The following is a 10,662-nucleotide window of genomic DNA, read 5'->3' as shown; positions in this document are numbered from 1 at the left end:
CTTCGTGAAGGGAAAGCTGGAGAGTCCTGTGCCGCCCTAAAGACGACAATAGTTGTTATGGCAGGAATGGTTGCGGTCAAAAGCCAGATGCCTAGCCTCTGGAAACAGACAAAATAGTCGGGTGGGTAGAAAAAACCTCACTGGGTAAACTGGTGTCTCCCTGATGGGTCATGGAATCATGTACTGTTGGAAGGGACCACAAGGAACATCTAGTGCAACCTCTTTGCAAGGCAGGAATCTTTTGCCCAAAGTGGGGTTCAAACTCACAACCTTGAGATTAAGAGCCTCACGCTCTACCGGCTGAGCTATTCCAGGGATCTTGAAGTTACTCAAGTGCTTTTAGCAAGCAAGTGGTGTCTTCAATGCGGGTCCCCCCTGCTCTCTGGGACAAAGGGTGCTGTTCAAAACCGCCGTTCTGGGTGCCTCCCCCAGCCCTGCAGGCTGACCTTCCCGTTGACTCCAGCGAATGCCACACAACTTGCGTCATGCAAGAGAATGTGAGGTCCATGGTTACAGCCCCAGGACCCTAGGTCCAAATTCTGTTGTTGCTGCTGAGCAATAGCTCCCAATGGCTTGTGGATGACCCACTCTTGGCCCGTGAGGCCCCCAGGGGAAAGAGCTGGCTGGTAGCAACTCTGGCGCAAGAGGAAGTTTGCTGCAAGCAGAGAGGTGGTTGGGATTCTGTCAGGTGAAGGAAACATTTGACACCAGAGGTGATTTTCCAAACAGTTCCTGGCAAGAGGAGTGGAACACGGCTCCCTGGCGAACTCTCCTTCTCGGAAGGTTTCCAAGGACAGGTTGGATGGCCATCTGCCAGGGATGCTTTAGCTGCGATTCCTGCCCTTTAGGGGGTGGACTAGATGTCCCCTGGGGGTCTCCTCCAACTCCACAACTCTAAGATTCTATGAGCGCTGAGCTAAAAGAAACAGAGGCTGTGTGTGACCCAGGAACCAGTGGTCTTTTCCATGAATTTGTCTTTCAAAGCCGTCTAGGGATGGTCCCTGTTCCCTGTAGCAGTGAGTTCCATAGTTTAACTCTGTGCTGCCTGAAGAAGCGAGCAAGGAAGGATGGAGCCTGCTCCTTATGCCCTGCTGGGGGCTGATCTTCCCCCAGACAGACAGTGGCCATGAGGTGGGGGTCAGGGAGAGAAGGCAAGGAGGACCCCTTGCTGACAGGACAGTAGCTGCCCCACCCTACCCAACCTCCAGAGAATCCGAGGAGACCTCCTGCTCAAGCGTTTTTCAAGCAGGCAGGATTCCATCGTTCCACTTCAGAGAGAAATTATACTTTTTTTAGAAACACACGTATTCGAAATCATGTTTTGACTTGCAATGTTTATTTTGAAGAGAGAGAAAATATCCATCTGGAACTTGCTCCATGTCGGAGCCCCACGTCAGCTTCCTATGAAATAGACGAACACAAACAAACAAAATTTTGCTTACTGGTTCCTGGAAATTACCGTGTCACTGGAAAAAAACGATCTGGACCAGGGGCCAGCAGCAGTGACTGGCTGTGATCCGCCCTGCTTCTGTCCCAGCCCAACCCAGGGGGGGGGGAGGGAGGAGGGAGGAGGGAAGACTATATCTGGCTGCTGATCATAGCCCTGAGCACCATTCAGAGCTGCCTCCCAGCAGGAGCACCATGAAGTCCACCAGCTTCTCCTTCTTCTCTGTGATGGGTCCCATCCTCATCCTCTGGGCTCAGCTGCCGTCGGTGCCCGCCCCATGTGAGTTTGGGTATCACTTGGAGGGGTGAAGAATTGGGGAGGTCTGGGGGTCGGGGAGCATGCTTGGTGAGCTGTGGTTCCTGCACCACAGGGGGTTGAGCCAGGTGTCCCTTGGGGCTCCTTCTATGAGGGGCATGGCCTTAACTGGTGATAGCATGCCAGGGTGGGGTGGAGCCCAACTGCCAGGGCTAAGCCTCACCTGAATCTGAGGGATTCCACCTCCCTCCCCAATCATAGCCCTTTGCCCAACACCCCCAAGAAGCCTGGACATGAAGGTGACTCTCACGATCCACAGCACCCTCACATGCTCAGAGAACCTCTCACACACCCTGTTGAGACGCACAGGCCCAGACGTTTTGCTGGGACTCTGCAGGTTGGGTGGACAAGTCCTGAATTTGAAGATCTACCTGCCTGAATGTTTCAGGTTGGTCAGTGATGGGCAGCAGCTGGTCAGTGAGCTGCCTCCTTTGGGCCAAACAAGCCAGAAGGCTTTTGATTTACACCCTAGAAATTCACCTCTGTGCATTGACCATACAAAACTGTGCGATGGGGTTTGGGATTTGGGCAGGGTAAGGTTCAAATTTGGGAGCTTTGATTGTAGTCCTCAAATGAAAAAGCCCAACCCCAAATTCTGGTCAGAGTGGAGGAGAATCTGGCTCAGGAGAGAGATGAGGCAGATATATGGCTGACTAGACAGGCAATGGCAAAAGTTTATGATGTCCTTTCTCTCTTTAAATAAGGGTGGGGACAGCAAAGGCTCTTTCGCCACCTTCACCCTCTACGCTGCTGAAAGGAAGGGCTTGTCCACACTTCCAAAAGTCGTGCCTAGAAAGCTCAGCTCTTTAGCACTGAATCAAACCAAACGGCAACTCATGAGAAACCCCATTGCCATTCATCCTGATTCGGTGCTAAACCACAGGTTTTCCTAGAGGAACAGTGGGGCAAGCAGAGGTGAGCCCCAAGAGAGGTTTGGGGGCTCATCCAGAAGTGGGGTTTTGTGTAGGAGGGCTGTAGGCAGATTCTTGGACTGTGCATTTAACAAGAATCATAGAACTGTTGGACTGGACCCTCCAGGGTCTGTTAGTCCATCTCCCTGCATTGGAGAAATTACATTGAAAGCATCTATAGCAGACGGCCACCCAACCTCTGCTTTCAAACCCTCACCAGCTCTTACCGCTAGAAAGTTCTTCCCTAAGGGTGCCACCCAGCTGCTGCTGTGCTTCTGGCTTCCATCAGTGGACCTTGAGGCTCTAGCAAAAACAAAGCAACCTGAGGTTTTCCCATGCCAGATACAGCCCATCTCTGAGCAGAGGAAGGTGGAGGCGCTGGAGATGATGGTGGGACCTCCTGGCAAGCTCTGAAGAGAGAAGCCGACTCCAGCAGCCTCTGACTTCCAAAGCAGCCTGTGCCTGAGTGTCTGCAAGTTGGGTCTTGTGGGGGAAAGGGAAGGTTCAGGAAGCCAAGCAATGAATCACACGGCCTTTGATACTCTGGGGCCTGGGCTAGGGGGTGGTTAGGTGTTGAAATCCTATGCGTCTCCCAAGGTCCCAGCCCATGTTAGGATGTAACAGATGATGTCAGCCTCCTTGGAGCAAAGGACAAATGACTCACGGGTGCCCGGAGCCTGCCCTTTCAGAAGGGTGATGATGATGCCTAGAAAAACTTCCGGCGGGCAGGGAGACTTCCACACTGGGGCAACACATTCTGGAAGAGTGTTGTGTTTCCACCACCTGAATCAGCTCTGGGTGGCGGGAGGTGTCTACTTTTGCATTCTTACAACTGGTTCGCCTGCATTCCTGTGGGCTGTGTGGAGTGTGTGGAAAATCCTTGCTTGTCTAATGGTGCCATGAGGCTGCCCTTCAGGTTGGCACAGACATGTCGAGTTTCCTATTGTTCTCACCTGTGGCCCCCTCCCATTTTTCCATGCCTCTGGGGCCAAAAAACCCAAGTTTCTCTCTCTCTCTCTCTTTCTCTCTCTCTCTCTCTCTCATTAGTCAGACAGCCTGATCATGCAACGCCCCACCTTAAAGCCTTCTCCTGCCTTCCTGCCCTAGCCCAGACCCAGTCCCAACTCTTCTCTCTTCACTTCAGAGTCCTCCTCCCTCTCTGGGTCTCTCTGCTCTTCTCCCCTGAGAGATCCAGTCAGGGGTGTAGGAAGGGGGGCGGGGGGGTGGACTGCCCTGGCTGCCCTCGCCTGAGGGGATGACATTCAGCATGCCATCCGCCCATGACTCCCACGCCTACCCCAACCCGTCAGGGTAAGGGGCAGAGCTGCACCGTTTTGCCAGTGGCATTCCCCGCTTCCCCCTTTGTTTTGACCGCTTGGAGGGGCTTGGGGGTCGTGGGCGGGTGGCGCTGAATGTCCTCCACAGGCAGCTCGCTCCAGCCCTGGCTGCAGGGCGTGAGCGCTGCTTGGGCACCCAGTTGGCTATCCCGCGCCTGGGAGGGCACCCTCCATGCCACACACCCCTCGGGAGCACGCACGCCCTGGGCAGCATGGGCATATGCTCTGCCCCTGTTGCCAGTCACCTCCAGTTCCTCCATCATTGGGTTCCTGAAGGTCTCTCCCTGGAGACATGGCATGGGAAGAACAATGGCCTTTGAGCATCTCTTAGCAACAGAGGAAGCGGAAACAGAGGAGTCAGCTACTGGTCCATCTAACTCAATATTGTCTACACTGACTGGCAGTAGCATTCCATGTTTTCAGGCAAGGGAATTATTCCTAGCCCTACCCAGAAATGCCACTGGAGGCGGGACCAGCGTTTTCTTCGCCCTAGCTAGATTTCTTGTCTTCCTTGTAAGCTGCAGTCAAGCACTGTACGAATTCTGTTGACTCAAGAGAGATCAATAATACAGTTTCAGACGTGTGCAGCACCTTTCCAAAGGACTCTGACCGGTGCGGCGACCCCAAACCGCGCTTCTTCTACAACTCCACCTCCAAGGCCTGCGAGCCCTTCACCTACAGAGGCTGCTCATGGTTCCGCAACCGCTTTTACACCATCGAAGAATGCCAGCGCCACTGCGGAGGGACTGGTGAGTGGGGGTGAGAAGGGGGGTGGGCCCAGCTGTGGGAAAGGACCCCAACCCTCTTGACTGACAGACAAGGCACCTCGAAGCACAGGGGGCCCTTGGGACCTGGGTGGGGGGAACAGGTGTCCCAAACTTCTTCACCTGCTCTGCCCCTGTGCCATGTAGATGTGGGCAGGCATAGATGTGGCTCAAAGGGTTGCCCCACTCATCCCAGCATCCCAGAGTCGAGGGGCAGGCCTGACGGGGACCCATCACTCAGCATCTTCCTAGAAGCCCTTCCTTATGGAGGGGGGTGGAAAAGAGGCGAGGGAACACACTAGGTGTGCATGAAACTCTGCAGGGTGTGAGAAAGTGGACAGAGATTGTCTTCTTCTTCTTCTCCAGAACTTCATGGAGTCAATGGTGAGAGATTCAGGGCAGACAAAGGGAAGGGTTTTTTTGCACACAGCAAATAGCTGAAATATAGAATTTGTTCCTGCAAAAGGAATTGACAGCCACTAACTTGGAGGGCTTTAAGGACTGAGCAAATTCATGGGGAGGATGAAGCTACTGGCCACAAGGTCCATGCACGACCTCCCCTGTTGATGGAGAGAGTCAGTGTTGCTTTTATGTCCTTCATGCAAGCTTCTCCATTGGGGCATGTGGTTGGCCTCTGTAAGAACAGGAGGCTGGACTAGATGGGCAACCAGGATCCTTGAGAGATCTTAGGAGGGCTTTTCTCCATCGTTGATGAAACCTCCCCACCTCCTTCCCACCTCCTTGCACCCACCATTCTGCCCCTTTTGGGAATGCTCCTTGAAGTTGAAGACTCATGATCAGGGGTTGCAGAACAGTGGCCTAAGGTCCCCTCCACACCACGCCCAACAACAACCCTTGTTTCGCTCTCTGTGTTGCAGAAAAGCCTGGCTCCTGCCTCCCCAGTCCTCAAAACATCACCCTGGAGTGCTTGGCCAGCTGCCTTCATGACGGAAACTGCCCGGGGGACCAGAAGTGCTGCTCTTATGGGTGCGCCTTGCGCTGCTCTGAGCCCATCAAAGGTGAGACCCAGAGGTTGCTGGGGGAGGTGGGGGGCTACTGGTACCCTTCAGAGAAGTGGCCTCTGTCAGGGATGATTTAGCTGCTACTCATGGGCTCTCAATAATGCTGGGCAGCTGTGAGAGCAGAGTGGTGCTTCTGCGGCTGGAGCAAGCACTAGAAGGTCTGCTTTCCATGGAGTGTGAGACTAATTCCGAGGGCTGTGGGTTCAAGTCCCACACTGGGCAAAAGATTCCTGCATTGCAGGGGGCTGGACTAGATGACCCTCGTTTCCCAGGCTAAACAGACTCAGTTCCCTCAATCTGCCCTGAATCTTCCACCAGTTTGACTGGATGACCCCATCAGGTTCTAGGATTCTGAGAGATGGAGAAACCCACCTGTTTTCTCCCCACATTCTGTCATGAGTTTCCCCAGCCACCCTGGGCGGCTCCCAATCAAGTATTAAAAACAATACAGCGTTAAATATTAAAAACTTCCCTGAACAGGGCTGCCTTCAGATATCTTTTAAAGATAGGATAGCTACTTATTTCCTTCACATCTGAAGGGAGGGCGTTCCACAGGGTGGGTGCCACTACCGAGAAGGCCCTCTGCCTGGTTCCCTGTAATTTGGCTTCTTGCAGCGAGGGAACCGCCAGAAGGCCCTCAGAGCTGGACCTCAGTGTCTGGGCTGAATTATGGGGGTGGAGACACTCCTTCAGGTATACAGGGCCGAGGCTGAATAAATTTCCATACAATCTGGATAGTCCTAGTTACAGATAGGTAGCCGTGTTGGTCTGCCATAGTCAAAATAAAAAAATTCCTTCTAGTAGCACCTTAAAGACCAACTAAGTTAGTTCTTGGTATGAGCTTTCGTGTGCATGCACACTTCTTCAGATACACTGAAACAGAAGTTGCCAGATCCTTCTATATAGTGAGGAGGTGGGGAGGGGTATTACTCAGAAGGGTGGTGGGAATGGGAGATTGGCAGATAGCTGAGATGAGCCTGTTGACGACTCTTAACGACTGCAATAGGTCTTACAGGAAAAGGCAAGGGGTGAGAAGGTGAGAAATGGCTTAGTCATGTATAATGAGATAAGAATCCAATGTCTTTGTTCAGACCAAGTCTCTCCATGGTTTTAAGTTTGGTAATGAGTTGCAATTCAGCAGCTTCTCTTTCCAGTCTATTTCTGAAATTCCTTTGTAGTAAAACAGCTACTTTGAGATCTTGTATAGAATGTCCTGGGAGACTGAAGTGTTCTCCTACTGATTGAAGTGTTCTCCTACATTGTGTATGCCATCAAATGCCAACAGTGTCCTTCAGCTCTCTATATTGGACAAACAGGCCAAACCTTACACCAAAGAATAAACGGACATAAATCTGACATCAAGAATCACAAAACAGAGAAACCAGTAGGAGAACACTTCAATCTCCCAGGACATTCTATACAAGATCTCAAAGTAGCTGTTTTACTACAAAGGAATTTCAGAAATAGACTGGAAAGAGAAGCTGCTGAATTGCAACTCATTACCAAACTTAAAACCATGGAGAGACCTGGTCTGAATAGAGACATTGGATTCTTATCTCACTATACATGACTAAACCATTTCTCACCTTCTCACCCCTTGCCTTTTCCTGTAAGACCTATTACAGTCGTTAAGAGTCGTCAACAGGCTCATCCCAGCTATCTGCCAATCTCCCATTCCCACCACCCTTCTGAGTAATACCCCTCCCCACCTTCTCACTATATAGAAGGATCTGGCAACTTCTGTTTCAGTGTATCTGAAGAAGTGTGCATGCACACGAAAGCTCATACCAAGAACTAACTTAGTTGGTCTTTAAGGTGCTACAGGAAGGAATTTTTTTATTTTGGATAGTCCTGCCGCTATAACTCCCACAAGGAATTATAGCCCCAGATGTTTCGACCTTTCTTCACAGGGGAGTTGCTCCACCCCTGTCCTCCTTCTGAATCTTCGCAGAGAACGTAGTTAAAGTCTGTTTCTCTCTCACTCTTCCTTCCTCTCCCTTTGCCATCCCAGATATTTGCAAGCTGCCTCCGGATTATGGTCCCTGCCATGGCAAGTTCCGGAGCTGGTATTACGACGAGCGTGACCAAAACTGCAAGAGGTTCATCTACAGCGGCTGCCTCGGCAACGAGAACAAATTCAAGAAGCGCAAGGAGTGCCTGGCCAGGTGCAAGCCAGCAGGTGAGCAGGCTGGAGACCCAGCGGGGAAGGGGGCTATCGATGGCTACTAGCCAGGGTGACTAGGCTTGACTAGGTTAAAAGAGGGGAAATGGCCAGCGGAAATAAGAGAACAAAATGAAGAAAAGTGTACGGAAGAATGGAAATTCTTTTCGGCCTCTTTTAAAAAGGATTATAGCAAATGAATTTGCAAGCAGGGTCTTGCAGCGTAAGCAATGGAAGGCTAGCAAGAATGAACTAAATGAAGAAATGTGTAAGTTTTGCATTTCAGGAATAAACATCAAGAATGCAAGGATGGGAAGTCGAAATGCTAAGAAATGTGGATAAATTGATTTGGCACAAAGTTTATAAAACCGATAAAAAATAAAAAAATAAGCAGAAACTACAAGCAGGAAGCTTTGAGTTAACGTACGGATGCAGGACTGATTCTGAGTATGTTACAGAATGAGTATGTTACAGAAAGTTATTGGCAGTGACTGGAAGGGAATGATCCATTTCCAGTTGACTGCAGAGAAGCCATTTCTCAAAGGCACAAAAGTGTAGAAGGAGTCCCCGCCGATGGCACAGTGTTCTGACAATGCTTTCCTCTTTTTCCAGGGTCTTCCTAAGTCTTCCTCACTCACCCACTGCCTGGCCCAAGGCCCTTGACCTGGCCAGCTTGCGATGGCCTCGTGCCAGAACAGACGGCCCCTCCACATGCATTGCACAGACAATCTGGTTGTGTGAATGAATCAATGTTTCTGTGAAGTGATGACAAACGTCTCCGCTGCTGTGAGAAACTTCCTGGTGGTTGACGTGTGCTTCTCCCAAGGGGGTGTGGCATTGCTCCCGGTGGGGTGCAAAGGACTGTCTGCATTCTCCAAGAGCTTGCACCCTTCTTTGTATGAATGTCCATGCTGGCATGTGGCAAATGAAACCAGGCAGCCAATGGCGCTTGCAGAAACTCTGGTATGAACTCTCGGAGGAGGAGGAAAGAGAGGTCTGGCTTCCTTGCTGCCACCTCACCTGAGTGCTTCCTGGGTGCTTCTTCCCACCTGCCACCACTAGCCTCTTCTTCCACAAAAGAACTCTCAACTGGAGGGCACATAGAATCATAGAATGGTAGAGTTGGAAGGAACCCAGGCGTCATCTAGCCCAACGCCATGAAATGTAGGAATCACAGCTCAAGCATCCCTGAGAGATGGGCACCCAACCTCTGCTTAAAAACATCCAGTGAAGGAGTCCACCACCTTCCAAGGGAGTCCATTCCACTCTCCAGCAGCTCTTGCCATCAGAAAGTTCTTCCTGATGTTTAGACGGACTCTCCTTTCCTGTAACTTGGATCCATTGGTTCAGGTCCTATCCTCCGGAGAAAGAGAAAACGAACCTAGTCCCTCTTCCATGGGACAGCCTTTCAGCTATTGGAAGATGGCTCTCATCTCACCTCTCCATCTTCTCTTCTCCAGGCTAAACATCCCCAACTCCCTCAACCGTTTCTCACAAGACTTTGCTTCCCCTCCCTTGACCCTCTTGGCCACCCTCCTCTGCCCACCTTCCACCTGGTTGGGGTCTTTCTGGAGTGTTTTTGCAAATGTTAATGAAGAGCAACTGCTGTGGCCAGCGTTCAAGGAGAAGGTGTAGCAGCCCATGCAGGGCTTCCCTTTCATGGAACAAAAAGCTGTAGTGTTCCCAAAGCAAGGAAGGTTTAGACTCTGATTCATAGAATACGCATGAGGCTTGACAAGAAAGACTCCGGGAGGAAGTGCCAATAAATAATAATTCCTCTCCACCCCTCGGCCCAGGTCGTTTTATTCACAAAAGAACTTTTTACACAGTGTTCGTAAGAACCAGTCAAATTTCCTCTGAGCATTTCAAACAACCCCATGTGGGGACAAAGTTAAAAGTTAAAAGTACAAAGAGCTAATTTGAGCATGCATAGTAGTCCAGGGTAAATAAAATAGGAAACAAGGAATGCATTCAGCAACCCTGGAGGTCATAAACAAGCGGTAAACAGGAGAGGAAGGATAGCAAGGAAAGATTAGGCATGTTTATCACCTCCATGTGAAACTATTTCCTGGCCCAAAGATTAACAAAACCAAGGAAAGGGACATCAAAGCCATCTACTATCTTTATGGCCCAGGATGCAACTGGTGAAGCAACTGGCCTGTGTATTTAGAAAGCTTATACGTGCCTGTCAGGCGTAGAGAAAGCAAATGGCATAGATGCAGAGGCTTCTGGGATTCGATCAGAAACGAATGTCAATGAATCAAACCCAGTCAAGCAATGCTTTCATCGCAGACACCATGGCTTGCTTCATTTTTCATAATTCCTCATAGCAATCCCACCTGACCCCCACACTCCGGATATCTGCACCCCTACAAAAAGCCACAAGGGTGAGGGGTGGAGAAGAGGGGTCCGGTTGTGCTGGCAGGCAAGCAAGGCTTGGATCAAGACCTTGGTAGGGGATGCTGAGGTAGCAAAGAGGACACGAGAAGGCAGAGAGGAACAGAGTGACAGCGTCCCCTCCAGCCCCCTTTCCCCTGCCCTGGAGCTGAGGAACCTTTTGAGGGCCACATTCCACCTGGGGTAATCTCTTGGGAGCCACATACCAGGGATGGGAGGAGAAGAGACTGAAGTTAAATATGGTCTCTCCCTTCTCCTCATTCCTTCCTTCCTTCCTTCCTTCCTTCCTTCCTTCTCTCTCTCTCTCT

At 50.8% G+C, this 10,662-nt stretch overlaps 1 protein-coding gene across 1 annotated transcript; it reads left to right on the top strand.

Annotated features, from left to right (window-relative positions):
• Positions 1 to 1,574: 1,574 nt before the first annotated feature.
• On the top strand, positions 1,575 to 9,740 carry LOC310709872 (BPTI/Kunitz domain-containing protein-like). Its single transcript, XM_083509919.1, has 5 exons — positions 1,575 to 1,726; positions 4,583 to 4,759; positions 5,653 to 5,793; positions 7,808 to 7,975; positions 8,570 to 9,740. The coding sequence occupies exons 1-5, from the start codon at positions 1,642 to 1,644 to the stop codon at positions 8,578 to 8,580; spliced, it is 582 nt and encodes a 193-aa protein (XP_083366045.1). The 5' UTR covers positions 1,575 to 1,641; the 3' UTR covers positions 8,581 to 9,740.
• The last annotated feature ends 922 nt before the right edge of the window (positions 9,741 to 10,662 follow it).

Source organism: Podarcis liolepis, assembly GCF_965112155.1.
Source record: "Podarcis liolepis genome assembly, chromosome: 6".
NCBI classification, from domain to species: Eukaryota; Metazoa; Chordata; class Lepidosauria; order Squamata; family Lacertidae; genus Podarcis; species Podarcis liolepis.
The sequence above is the reverse complement of the archived record's forward strand: the minus strand, read 5'-3'. Positions and strand labels throughout refer to the sequence as shown.

Coding starts and splice junctions, on each gene's coding strand:
- LOC310709872 (XM_083509919.1), top strand. CDS start 1,642: ATGAAGTCCACCAGCTTCTCCTTCTTCTCTGTGATGGGTCCCATCCTC. Junction 1,727..4,582: donor GCCGTCGGTGCCCGCCCCAT/GTGAGTTTGGGT, acceptor TCAATAATACAG/TTTCAGACGTGTGCAGCACC. Junction 5,794..7,807: donor CTGCTCTGAGCCCATCAAAG/GTGAGACCCAGA, acceptor TTGCCATCCCAG/ATATTTGCAAGCTGCCTCCG.